Raw genomic sequence first — 13,508 nt, forward strand, 5'->3', positions numbered from 1 at the left:
TGAATAATTCTTATTTGCCCCCTGAGTTGAAACATCATCTTCACTAAATTCTAAATCTTCATCTGGGTTTTTTCTTGTGCATATGTTCAAATGGCTAATATAGGTTCGGTGATTCCAGGATGGCCTCTCTGAGAAAATTATTTGAAGAATACAGTAGGGAAGGTGGGGAACAGGGTGAGAACGAGAGACAGAGACGCTCTTACAGGAGAACCCTTTTGGAATGCCAGGAGGAAAGCTCACAGAAGTGTCAGCCGGGTGACGTGTCGGAGGGATCAATGGCTCTCCAAGTCTTCCACACAATCTCAGATATTCTCGTGACAACTGTGAGGGCACCACTCTTTGGTGCTCTTGCATTAAGGACAGAGACCCAGTGAGGTTGGAGATCCAGCTGCCATTGCAATGTAATAACTCTCAGAATCCTTTTCTGAGTTCAGTTTTCTTGACATCTGCACACTTTGGCTCCATGCACTAAGGGACCCCACCAGCAAGGTCGGAGAGAGGCCAGAAGGTTCCTTCTGGGTCTGGAGGCAATGATGTCAAGACTGGAGTAGTGGTTCCCAGGCTCTAGATTACCTGAGACCATCAGAAGTGACTGTCTACCCTGCAGTTACTTTTATTTTATTTTATTTCATTTTAAAGATTTTATTTATTTATTTGAGAGAGAGAGAGACAGCGAGAGAGGGAACACAAGCAGGGGGAGTGGGAGAGGGTGAAGCAGGCTTCCCGCGGAGCAGGGAGCCCGATGTGGGGCTCGATCCCAGGACCTGGGATCATGACCTGAGCCGAAGGCAGACGCTTAATGACTGAGCCACCCAGGCGCCGCCCCCCCCCCCCCCGCAGTCACTTTTAAAAATGGTTTCACAGCAGCATATACCCAAACCCTAGAGTTTGCCTTCAGAAAACGCCTGGTCCCAGTTGCCTGTAGGGGACAGCTGGGTTCTCTACTTCCCTCTCCCATGATGTGAATGGGAGTCTCATGGCCTTCCCCAACTTCACCCAGTAAGTAATTGCAAATCACCCAAATCCCCCTGCATTTCCTGAGTTTGTTGCTTGAACCTACTGACTATTCTTATCTGTGAGTTGGAGCATTTTGTTTGTAAGTGGCAAAATGCAGCTCTGACTAAATGGGGGGAGGAGGGCTCACTGGAGAGAAGCCTGAACAACCCCAGAGGGTCCCACTGAGTAAGCCGCAGACCACTGATCAGCACAAGTAGGTGAAGAAACTACCCAAGGCCAGGGAAAGGACCATCTGCAAGAATGAAAGGTAACTATGCCCAACACTCAAGCCAGACAGGAAATAGTGTCTAACTCCACCAACCAGGAGGGCAAACCTCATAAGTCAGGAGGCCGGGGCGCCTGGGTGGCTCAGTCGTTAAGCGTCTGCCTTCCGCTCAGGTCATGATCCCGGGGTCCTGGGATCGAGCCCCGCATTGGGCTCCCTGCTCTGAGGGAAGCCTGCTTCTCCCTCTGCCACTCTCCCTGCTTGTGTTCCCTCTCTCGCTGTCTCGCTCTCTGTCAAATAAATAAATAAATAAAATCTTAAAAAAAAAATAAGTCAGGAGGCATTGGGCAGGACACTCAGAAAGGTCTTGCCTCAGTAGTGTGGGGGGAAAAAATGAATCCTACAATGAGCTCCTCTGGTCCCATGTAGCAGATCTTCAAAGAAGACCCAAGGAACAAACTGTTTCCATTCACTTTTTTTTAAAGATTTTGTTTATTTTGAGAGAGAGCGCATGTGAATGGAGGGGAGTGGCAGGCAGGGAGTCCTATGCGGGGGGGGGGGGGGGCTCGATCCCAGGACCCTGGGATCATGACCTGAGCCAAAGGCAGATGCTTAACCGACTGAGCCACCCAGGGGCCCCAACTGTTTCCATTCACTTAACAGCATCCCTGAACAAAGCTCATGAATGTGTTTAGGAATACAAAGATATCCAGAACCTAAGGAAAAGTCATAATGTCTGGTATCCAATCCAAAATTACCAGGCATGCAGAGAAGCAGGAAAATCCAACCCATAATGAGGAGAGAATCAAGCAATAAATGGCATTCAGACTGGAAAGAAAGAAGAAAAATTGCCTTTATTTGCAGATATGATCACCTGTAAAGAAAATCTAATGGAGTCCACAAAAGAGCTACTAGACTAATTAGGGAGCTTAGCAAGTTTTCAAGATACAGCATATTTTAGAGAGAGCTACTTGAAGAACAAGTACAAATTAAAAACAAGAGGCTTAGGGGCAGAGCACCTGGGTGGCTCAGTCGGTTAAGCGTCTGCCTTCAGCTCAGGTCCTGATCTGAGGGTCCTGGGATCGAGCCCTGCATCCAGCTGCATAGGGCTCCCTGCTCCGCGGGGAGTCTGCTAATCCCTCTTGCTCCCTGTCCCCCCTCCCCCTCGTGCTCACCTCCCCCCGCCACCATGCTCACCCTGCCCTCCACTCACCCTCATTCTCACCCTCATGCTCTCTCTCAAATAAATATATAAAATCTTAAAAAAAAAAAAAAAAAAAAGGCTTAGGGGCACCTGGCTGGCTCAGTCAGTAGAACATAGGACTCTTGATCTTGGTTGTGAGTTGGAGCCCCACATTGGGCATAGAGAGTATTTTAAAAAAATAAAATAAGAGGCTTAATTCTCCCTGTTGAAGATATGGGAAGAGATGGCCCCTTTCTTAAAGCATTTACTTTAGAAAACTTAGAAATTCTTTCTCTGTCTCTTTGAAAGTATGTAGATATTTTTAAAGACTACAAAAGCCCCTTTCCAGGTTTATGACCCAGGAATGTCTTTTTCAAGGACCTAGGAAACATCTCTTTGGAATGTAAACATCAAGCAAGATTGTGTCCCTATGTCCAGTTTCTGTGGGAGGGTAGAAGCCTAACTTCAGTGGGCACCTGGCTCCAAGTTGCAAAACTAGCTCCTGTCCTGAAAACATGAAAAGCTTATCTTTCCCTTAGGCAAAGCCAATTGCATTAGTCTGCTCAATCTGCTCTAGCAAAATACCTCACACTGGGTGGCTTAAACAACAGAAATTCATTTTCTCACAGTTCTGAAGGCTAGAAGTCCACGATCAAGGTGCCAGCAAATTGGGCTTTTGGTGAGAATTCTCTCCCTTGCTTGTAGAGGGCCACCTTCTCCGGCATCCTCACGTGGCCTTACCTTGTGCAGTTGGAGAGGGTGGGAGGCGGGGGGGAGGGGAGGGCAGGCAGGAGCGCTCGCTGAGGTGTCTCTTATTAGGACACTAATCTTATCAGACCAGAGCCCCATTCTTATGACCTCATTTAACTTTGCTTCCTTCCTTCCTTTAAGGTCCCATCTCCAAATACAGCCACACTGGGGTTTAGGGTTTCAATATATTAATTTGGGGGAAGGGAACACAGACATGCAGTCCAAAACACCAACTAACTAATACATATGGTCACCCCAGCTACCAGGTAAATTCGGGATGAACTATGTGTGGGACCTGGTGGCATCAAGTCCTCTTACTTGAGGTCTAGTTATGGTCAATCGTGAGAACACGTAATGAGCTGTATCTGCTGAGCTACACAAAAGGGTGAAATTTCTGTCTTTGGAATCTCTTAGCAGATTGCCTGTGATGTGCATCACATTCTGGTACAATGCTTATTCAGTGATAGAACTGTTTTTCTTCTACCTTTGTGGAGACATTTTCTGGATTGGCAGAAGATTCGGTTCTATTTTTTCTCAGCTACTGAAAGTACCTGAAAAGAGCCCTCTTCATAGTTGAGGAGAGGGGGCAAAGGGGGCGGGAAAACAGGTACCGCCACTGTACCCTCTATTTCAAAGAGGGTCAAAGGAAGGTTTCAAGATACAAAAGGGCCTGGGAGTATAGGGAAGCCACCGGAAAGCCAGGATTGTGATTCTTATCAACCTTGTCTCCTCCTCAATTCTCATCTACTTTTCCTGTATTTATCCATTTCTGCATTTTTCATTAGTCACATGGATGGTCCCTGGAGCCAGCAGAAGGAAAAGCACAATCCCAGCCTCCCAGCGCTGAGGCTGGCGTGATAGCTTGGCTAAGAGAGTAGGTGCTTGAATCGAATACACCCAGGCCTCTCTGAGCCTCAATTCTTCCCCTACAAAAAGTATAATAACAATAGTACCGAGACCACCAGGTTGTCGTGAGAATTACATACGGTAATGTGGGTCAAGAGCATAGCATAGTACATGCACACAGCAGATTTTGGTTTTAATTATATTTTCCCCGAGTGGTCATGGAGGTCGCAGCAGGCAGCAGCAGCCGAATGTTGGCTACAGAGTGTTTAGCCTGATTGGCAAGCAAGCAACTTCCAACTCAGTGTCTGTAAGAGCACGTGCAAGTGTCGTGAGGAGTGAAGACTATGCTCTCCTGAGTTCTGTCGGACGGCGTGACTCTCCACTGCCTGATGTGGCCCATGGCAAGAACTTCTGCCAGCCAGAAGTCCTTCAGAGAGAAGAAGGCCTCCCTGGAGCAGCCTCTCCATTGATGAAAAAGTTGAACTATACCACATTCAGTTCAACGAGAGCTCTCCTGAAACAAACAGGAGCACATGAACAAGTGGAAGATGCTTGTGGGCGCCGCCACGTTCTCCATCAGCTTCACCACTCTCATTCTGATCTGGGAGAAACACTATGTGTACCACCCCATGCCGCACACCTCTGAGGAGGAGTGGGTGGCCAGGCAGACCAAGAGGATGCTTGATATGAAGGTCAGCCCGATCCAGGGCTTCTCAGCCAAGTGTGACTACGACAAAAACAAATGGAAGAAAGAGGAGCCCGCCATTCACCTATCTGAGCCCTGCCTGTTCTGCCATCTCCATACAGGAAACTGTTATGTTGCAGTATCGGTGCTAATAAATGTGAGCAGTTTACGTAAGAAAGAAATATTTTCCCAAGACTACGCTACACTGCCTCCCTCCATCCGCCCCTCACCCGCCCCAACCAACAAACTGTCCCAGCACTTTTCTTCTGGGATCTGAAACAAGGCCAGTAAAGCACAAAAATTCTTATTCTAGTGGTTCCAAATTCTTTGCTCATGCAAACTGAGGGTTTGTTTTTTGTTTTTTGTGGCAGGAAACAGATCCAGCTGTGACAGGGATGTGGGGAAACCAGCATTCTGGTGGGGGCGGGCACATTTTCTGGAGAGCAATTTTGTATTGTAGATCTACCTCTTGGAATCTATCTTAAGAAAACAACCGTTCATACAGAGACTTACAAGAATCCCACTGAAACTTTATGTATAATAGGAAAAAATTTGAGAAAAATGTAAGTGTTGAACCAATGCATTATAACGCATCATGTATGTATCCATTTGATAGGATGTTTCGGAGGTTTTAGACAGAGGTAAAGCCCAAACTTCAGATGAAAAATATTTCAGGAAAAGCACTAACGCTAAACTTGAAAAACCTTACTCATTCATATGATTGTTCTACATTTATTGTATTATTCCTACAAACCTAAAACTACAAAAGTATTCCAAAATGCTGACATTAGTCAATGCTGAACGACAGGACCCAAGCAATTTTCATTTTTTTCCATTTTTCCATTGTCTTCAACTGCCTTGTAGAAGCTGAATATCTGAATCCCAGAACCTCCCCACCAACCTGAGGACAAAGGGGAGAAAATCTGGATGCTGAAAAGAAACTCAGACCCGTAACACTGGCTCAGTTTTATTATCGGTGGTAACCAATATTTAAGCACCAATGAAAACAGGTGAGCAGCGAGTAACCCCAGGGCCAGTACAGGCAAACAATTATGCCCCCCAAACAAAGTAGCAACTACTGCCAAAATCATGCCCCTGGGGAAGGACACACTGCCTAAAATGGGACTCTCTTGTGGACTCAGCCCCCTGTTCCAGGCCGAGGCTTAGCAAAAAAAGGGGGGCACAAAAAGCTGCATGGTCTGCACTACCATGGAAAGCTGGTTGAGCAAGGAGGCAGTGGAAGTTTGCAGGAGGGCAGAGTCTTCGGCAGATACTTTGCTAAAAGTGAGGGGGAAAGGAAATCACTTTAGATTTTATTAAGTCCCAGCCCTCCTCAGTCCAACCCCCGCCCCAAGGTTACTCCTTCATGTCTCCCTCAGAGCAACCCCTGAGGCTGTGACAGACCCTGTGCCCCATATGCCTCCTTAGACCAGGCCTTGGCTGTCTGCACATCTCCAAGAGCGTCCCTCAGGCAGGGATTGGCCCAGGTTCCCACCTGCTCCCACAAGCCCCTTCTAGAACTTACATCAGCAGGTCACTGCCAGTCACTGTGAGCTCCGTCTGAACGGCCCGGTGGAAGGGTTCGGCACCTGAGGTCAGGTACTGGCGGGCCACCTCCGCATCCATGTAGCACAGGAAAGGCACCGTAAGGGTGCTGGTGGAGATTCGGTTAAGGCACCATCTATGCGGACTTTATGGCTGAGGCTCCCCTGCCCACCGGAGGCCAGCTTTCCCCCAGACCGCCCCTCCGGGCCCCCCAAGACCACCTTGGCCACTGCTTCAGGAAATCTGCATCACAACCCCCCTCATGTCCCTCAGACCACCCCGACTGTTGCCTCCAGCCACCGGCCCTCCCCGCACTACCCTTCTGTGCCCCTGCAAGTGCCCCGCTCACACTCCCTGAAACCTCCCTTACCCATCCTCCTGCCCCCCTCCTGCCTATCCCTCCCCCACCCTCCCCATCCTGGGCTTGCCTTGGAAAGGATACAACTCCAACACTTGGTTTCCTGAGGCTTCGCCCGAGGCCAAAGCCAAGGCTGAAACCTCTTCACCCTGCCTTGGGGAAAACGATGCCCCCTCGACCTGGGGAGCTCCTCCAGCCACTGTGCCCTCGGCTGCGGTGCCACCCCAGCCTCCAGGTTCTCTGGGGCTTCCAGGGCCAGTGGGCGCTCCAGCACCAGCCTCTGCACCCCCCGCGCCGTCGTCTGGGGCCTGCATGGCTGGCGAGCCTGCCTCCTTAGAGCCCACCCCGGCGACACTGAGGTTCCCTCAAGAAGCTCCGCCCCTCCGCGCGCAACGCTGCTGGGGATGCCCAGGGCGCCTGTGCAGACAGACCTCAGGTATGGCTCCTGGCATGTGATTGGTTCCCGCCAGGTCAGCCCTGTGGCCCACAGGTCGTCAGGGAGACCCCGTTGGCGCGGGAGAGCGGGCTCACTCACGAAGCCCCGCCCCTAGTACACGATGCAACTCGGGTTTCCCTAGTGCGCCTGTGCAAACAGGCTTCTCCTCTCCTGGATGGAGAGGTTGGAGTGGAAGCCTGTGGTTGGGGGAAGGTGGAGTGAGTCTAGACAAAGGGGCAAATGTGGCAGGGGGAATAGGGGGTCAAGATGTGGCTGATTTAGCCTTGTGGGGACACTCGACACCATGGTTAGGACTTGGAGAGGTGTGCACTGAGGGAAAGAGACTGTCGATGTCCCTGTGGCCTCTCGGTGTATCTAAGTTGCCCCATCAGTAAGTTGCGAGGGGAGGGTGGCAAGCTGGGGGACAGTGGATCATACTAAAAAGTCTCTGTCAGTCTCAAACTTGTAAGATTCTAAGAATAGCAACATTTCTAAGTTGTAAAAGCTATTTATATGTTCTGGACTGTTACAAGTCTCTTATCAAACATGATTTTTAAAATGTATTCGTCCATTTTGTAGGTTGTCTTCTCATTTTCTTGATTGGTTTTGTTTGCAGAACAAAAGTTTTTAATTTTGATGTAGTCAATTATACTCATTTCTTTGTCACTTATATTTTTGGCCCCCATTCTGTACAGAGAAAGACTGATACTCTGCAATATACAGTCGCCTTGGGCAGTCACTCGTGTGGAAGAGCAATCACTACGTGCATGCTGAGGTCACACTCCCAAGAGCGGATGGCTCACTAGGTGTGATAGCTAATTCTATGTATCAACTTGCCTGGTCACAGGATACACATTATTTCTGGGTGTGTTTGTGAGGGTGTTTCCATATGGGATTAGCATTTGAATCTGTGGATTCGGTAAAGTAGACCCCCAATGTTGGGCGGGCATCATCCAATCATTGAAAGCTGAATAAAACAAAAGGTGGAGGAAGGAGGAATTTGCCCTCCCACCCCACTTTCTTCTGCCTTGCTGTTGAGCTGGGAAGTCTCATCTCATCCTCTCCTGCCCCCTTGGACTGGGATTTACACCACTTCCCCCTCCCTTGGTTCTGAGACCTTCGGACTCAGGCTCAATTATACCACCAGCTTTCCTGGGTCTCCAACTTGCAGTCAGCAGGTCATGGGACCCCTCAGCTTCCATAATCAATCTATCTATCTATCATCTATCTATCCATCTACCTATCTACCTATCTATTGGACCCCACAGCTTCCATAATCTATCTATCTATGAATGAATGAATTGGCTGTTGGTTCTCTTGGTCCTACTTCCCTGGAGAACACTAACAAAACATATTTGATACCAGGAGTGGTTCTAGAGGAACAAAATTTTATTTTATTTTTATTTATTTTTTTAAGATTTTATTTATTTTTTGACAGAGAGAGAGACAGCAAGAGAGGGAACACAAGCAAGGGCAGAGGGAGAAGCAGGCTTCCCGCCGAGCAGGGAGCCCGATGCGGGGCTCGATCCCAGGACCCTGGGACCATGACCCGAGCCGAAGGCAGACACTTAATGACTGAGCCACCCAGGCGCCCCTAGAGGAACAGAATTTTAGAGATGAGTTCTCTGAATCTATTCTCGGGTTTCTGGAATTGGCTTTCAAATCTGATTAGATTTAAAGATGCTCGTGTCTGTTTCTAGTAGTAAAGAGAACACTGATAGCCCATGGCATGAGCTGATAGAGATAAGCAAAATATCTGCATTGGATACTCCTAATCAACCACTTATAAGAAACAAGGAGTTAGGTGACTCTGTATATGATACTTTTGAACATTTTTTTGAAAACTAACAAATACAGTGACATTGGTTGGTAGCTCCTAATGTGGCTGGACAATGTGGTGAAAGGAAAGGATGAACTCAGGGATTTGACTTCCTAGCTCAAACACCACATAACTGGCTTAGGAGCTTCTATGTGTGCTCTGAAAGAAACCCTTACGTTCTATAGCCACAGAGCCAAAACTGCTGAAAATTCAAATGCAGAACCTCATGTGCAACTACCTGAATTACAGTGCAAGTTGAACCTCCAGACTTGAAGGGTGTTTACTCTTAAACAGAGGCCATTAATTGGGAAAGAATGGGATCTATAAATTAAGATGGAGAGGACATGTGGGAATACGCTACTGAAGCTTGGGGCATTGAGCCCCTAAATTGTGATGAGCCTTTCCCAATGGAAGTGGCCTCCCCACCTCCCTGTGAGGGGATTCACTACACATTGCCCAAGGAAACCATAATGGCCTCCTCTGAGGCAGTTGTCATGCAACATAGTGCTGATTCTCTTCAGAACCTACCCCCACCACCCTTTTTTGCTTCTAGACCTGTAAGTACACTCAAATCCCAGCAGGCCCCTACAGGCAAGGTACAAAGTGTGACCTGTGAGGAGGTATGTTCCACTCCAAAAGAATGACTCGAGTTTTCCAATTTATCCAGACAGAAATTCAGGGAACATGTGTGGGAATGGATACCGAGGGTATGGGATAATGGTGGAAGGGACATAAAGTTGGATCAGGCCAAATTTATTGACATGGGCTCACTAAGCAGAGATCCTGCATTTAATACTGCATCTCCAGGAATTAGAAAGGTCTCAAATGGTTTGATTGTTTGGACTTAAAAGTGGCTCACCATGAACAAATTAGAAATGCTGAACCTACCTTGGTTTAATATAGACGAAGGGATCAATAGGCGTAGCAGGGCTGGAATGTTAGAGTGGATTTGTCATTTAAGACCTGCTCACTCACCCTGGGGGGGGGGGGGTCCAGAAGATATCTTTCACCAATAGTGTGAGGAATAAATTTGTGAAGGGAGCACCAGCATCCTTGAAGAGTTCTGTGATTGCTCTTCTCTGTAGGTCAGACCTCATAGTGGGAACTGCAGTCACTGAATTGAGAAACCTAAATGCATTGGTAGTAATTGGGTCCCAGTGTGGCAGGGGCCAGTGGGTGGCACTTAATCACCAAAGGCAGGGTGTGACTAAGGTTTCTATAATGGACAGCAGAGGTAAAGCAGCAATCAGAATGGCCTGACTCATGCAAACACTGTGGTATTGCCTAACTGAGCATGAAGTGACTAGAAGTGAAATAGGAAGCCTAGTAAATTCCTAATTGATCTGTAGAAGCAGAAACATCTAGATCAAGTGAACGGAAGTCTAAAGTCTAACCTGAATCATGGAAAAGAGAAAGTCATGGCCCCTCAATCAATTTCCAGACTTGAGCCAGTTTACAGACCCAGATCCACGTGAAAGAAGGGGAGGCCAGGTCCCCTTCAGGAAGGATCCTGGCACACTGCTGAAAATTTATAACTCTTCATCTTTCTTTCTCCCAGCCTTCCCCAAAGGGACCTATGGCCTTTTACGAAGGTAATAGTATTTTGAGAAATAATCCATCTTTTCAGGGACTACTGGACACTGGCTCTGAACTGATGCTAATTCCAGGAGGACCCAAAACGTCACTCTGGCCTGCCAGTCAGTGTAGGAGCTTATGGAGGTCAGGTGATCCATGGAGTTCTAGCTTCCCTCTGATTCACAGTGGGCCCAGTGGGTTCCTAAATGTATCCTGTGGTTATGTCCCCAGCTCCAGAATGCATTACTGAAATAGACAATCTTTGCAGCTACACGTGGTTTCTGTGACCTGTGGAGTGAGGGTCAAGTGGAAGCCACTAGGACTGCTTCTACCTAGGAAAATAGTAAGCCAAAAGCAATACCACATTCATGGAGGGATTGCAGAATTTAGTGCCACCATCAAAGACTTGAAAGATTCAGGGGTGGGGATTCCCGCCACATCCCCATTCAAGTCTCCTATTTGGCCTATGCAGAAGACAGATGAATCTTAGACAATGACAGTACATTATCATAAACTCAACCAGGTGGTGACTCCAACTGCGGCTGCTGTACCAGATGTAGTTTCATTGCTTGAGCAAATAAACACCTCCCTTGGTACCTGGTATGCAGCTATTTTTTTTAAAAGACTTTATTTATTTGAGAGAGACAGAGTGAGAGCACAAGCAGGGGAGGGGGCTCAGAGGGAGAGGTATAAGCAGACTCCCCACTGAGCAGGGAGCCCAACATGGGGCTCGATTCCAGGACCCCAAGACTATGACCCAAGCCAAAGGCAGACACTTAACTGACTGAGCTACCCAGGTGCCCTGGTATTAATCTGGCAAATGTCTTTTTCTCCATCCCTGTTGTAAGACCCACCAGAATCAGTTTGTTTTCACCTCGCAAGGCCAGTAATATACCTTCACTGTTCTACCTCAGGGGTATATCAACTCTCCAGCCCTGTGTCATAAGTTAGTTTGCAGGAATCTTGAGTATCTTTCCCCTCCACAAGATTTCACACAGCCCATTACGTTGATGACGTGCTGACTGGACCTAGTGACCAAGAAGTAGCAACTGCTCTACACTTACCGGTAAGTGTATGTATACACTGTATGTCAGAGTTTGGGAAATAAATCCAACAAGAATTTGGGGGCCTTCTTAGTGAAATTCCTGCAAGTCCAGTGGTGTGGGGCACATCCAGATATCCCTTCTAAGATGAAGAATACATTGTTGCGTCTGGCCCCTCTTATACCAAAAAAAGAGTCACAACATCTACTGGGCCTCTTTGGATTTTGGAGGCAACATATTCCTCATTCCTCCTACATACTCCAACCCTTTTACTGAGTGACCTGAAAAGCTGCTAGTTTTGAGTGGGGCCCAGAACAAGAGAAGGCTCTGCAACAGGTCCAGGTTGCTGTGCAGTCTACTCTGCCACGTGATCCAGCAGGTCCAGTGGTGCTTGAGGTATCCGTGGCAGGTAAGGATGCTGTTTGGAGCCTTTGGCAGGACCCTAGAAGTGAATCACAGCATAGGCCTTTAGGATTTTGGAGCAAGGCCCTGCACCATCTGTTCTCCTTTGGAGAAACAACTCTTGGCCTGCTACTGGGCCTTAATAGAGGCTGAACACCTGACACCAGGCCACTGAGTTACCATGCGATTAGAGCTGCCCGTCATAAATTGGGTGTTAGCTGACCCACCAAGCCATAAAGTTGGGCATGGACATCATCAAATGGAAGTGTTATATATGTAACCAGGCTTGAGCAGACCTTGAAGTCATGAGGAAGTGAAAAGAAAAAAAGTGGCCCGGAGTACCTGGCTGGCTCCGTCGGAAGAGCATGAGACTCTTGACCTCGGGGTTGTGAGTTCCAGCCCTATGAGGGGTGTAGAGATCACTTAAATAAAATAAATAAACTTAAAAACATTTTTTTAGGTGAAAAAGTGGCCCAAATGGCCATGGTCCCCACCCCTGCTACAATGCTCCCCTCTCCCAGCCTGCACCTATGGCCTCATGAGGAGTTTCCTATGATCAACTGACAGAGGAGGAGAAGACTTGAGCCTGGCTTACAGATGGTTCTGCACAACATGCAGGCACCACCCCGAAGTGGACAGCGATAACACTACAGCTCCACTCTGGGACGTCCTCTGAGACAGTGGTGAAGGGGATGGGCAGAGATCCCAGCAGTGCACCTAGTTGTTCACTGTTCTTGGAAGGAAAAACAGCCAGACATGCAATTATATACCAACCAATGAGCTCTGGCCAATGGTTTGGCTAGATGGTGCAGGATTTGGAAAGAGCATGATTGGAGAATTGGTGACAAAGAAGCTTTGGAGAGAACTTTCCAAATGGGCAAAAAGCATGAAGGTATCTTGTCCCATGTGAATGCTCACCAAAGAGCAACCTCAGCAGAGGAGGATTTTCATAATCAAATGGGTAGGATGACCCATTCTGTGGATTCCAGTTAGCCTCTTCCCTGAGCCAGTCCTGTGTTTGTGCAGCGGCCTCGTGAAAAAGTGGCCATGGTAACAGGGATGGAGGTGATGCATGGACTCAGCAACATGGACTTCCACCCACCAAAGCTGACCTGGCTACAGCCATTGAGCACCCAATCTGCCAGCAACAGAGACCAACACTGAACTCCTGAAATGGCACCAATCTTCAGAGTGATCAGCCAGCTACCTAGTGGCAGGCTGATGACACTTGATGACATTGGACCACTTCTACTGTGAAAGGGCAACATTTTGTCCATATGGGATTACACACTTACTCAGGATATGGGTTTGCTTTCCCTGCACCACAATGCTTCCTTCCAAACCACCATCTGTGGACTTACAGAGCGCCTTATCCACCCTCATGGTGTTCCACACAGCATTGCTTCTGATCAAGGAACTCACTTCACAGCAAAAGAAGTGTGTCAGTGGGCCCACGCTCATAGAATTCACTGGTCTTACCATGTTTGTTCCCCACCATCCTGAAGCAGCTGCTTTGATAGAACCATGGAATGGTGTGGAATGAATTCTGAAGACTCAGTTACAGTGCTGGCTAGGTGGCGATACCTTGCAGGGCTGGAGCAAGGTTCTCCAGAAAGCTGTATATGCTCTGAATCAACATCCAGT

General features: G+C 48.0%; 1 protein-coding gene and 1 pseudogene across 1 annotated transcript; one reads left to right on the top strand and one right to left on the bottom strand.

Moving 5' to 3' along the window:
* The first annotated feature begins 3,486 nt into the window (after positions 1–3,486).
* Positions 3,487–4,963, top strand: LOC113931194 (annotated as a pseudogene).
* Positions 4,964–5,629: 666 nt separating this feature from the next.
* Positions 5,630–6,924, bottom strand: LOC113930604 (EKC/KEOPS complex subunit LAGE3-like). The gene is made up of 3 exons (XM_027607852.1): positions 6,674–6,924; positions 6,212–6,340; positions 5,630–5,964 (listed from the first exon to the last, which is right to left on the bottom strand). Exons 1-3 carry the CDS (start codon positions 6,901–6,903, stop codon positions 5,850–5,852), a joined length of 474 nt encoding a protein of 157 aa, XP_027463653.1. The 5' UTR covers positions 6,904–6,924; the 3' UTR covers positions 5,630–5,849.
* Positions 6,925–13,508: the final 6,584 nt, after the last annotated feature.

This window comes from Zalophus californianus, chromosome X (genome assembly GCF_009762305.2).
Source record: "Zalophus californianus isolate mZalCal1 chromosome X, mZalCal1.pri.v2, whole genome shotgun sequence".
In the NCBI taxonomy this organism is placed as follows: domain Eukaryota; kingdom Metazoa; phylum Chordata; class Mammalia; order Carnivora; family Otariidae; genus Zalophus; species Zalophus californianus.

What these genes read in the sequence shown, in the direction of transcription:
- LOC113930604 (XM_027607852.1), bottom strand. Translation starts at nt 6,903, where the DNA reads ATGCAGGCCCCAGACGACGGCGCGGGGGGTGCAGAGGCTGGTGCTGGA. An exon ending in GGAAACCAAGTGTTGGAGTT is followed by an intron (nt 6,341 to 6,673) that starts GTATCCTTTCCA and finishes AATCTCCACCAG; the next exon opens with CACCCTTACGGTGCCTTTCC. An exon ending in ACTGGCAGTGACCTGCTGAT is followed by an intron (nt 5,965 to 6,211) that starts GTAAGTTCTAGA and finishes CCTCACTTTTAG; the next exon opens with CAAAGTATCTGCCGAAGACT.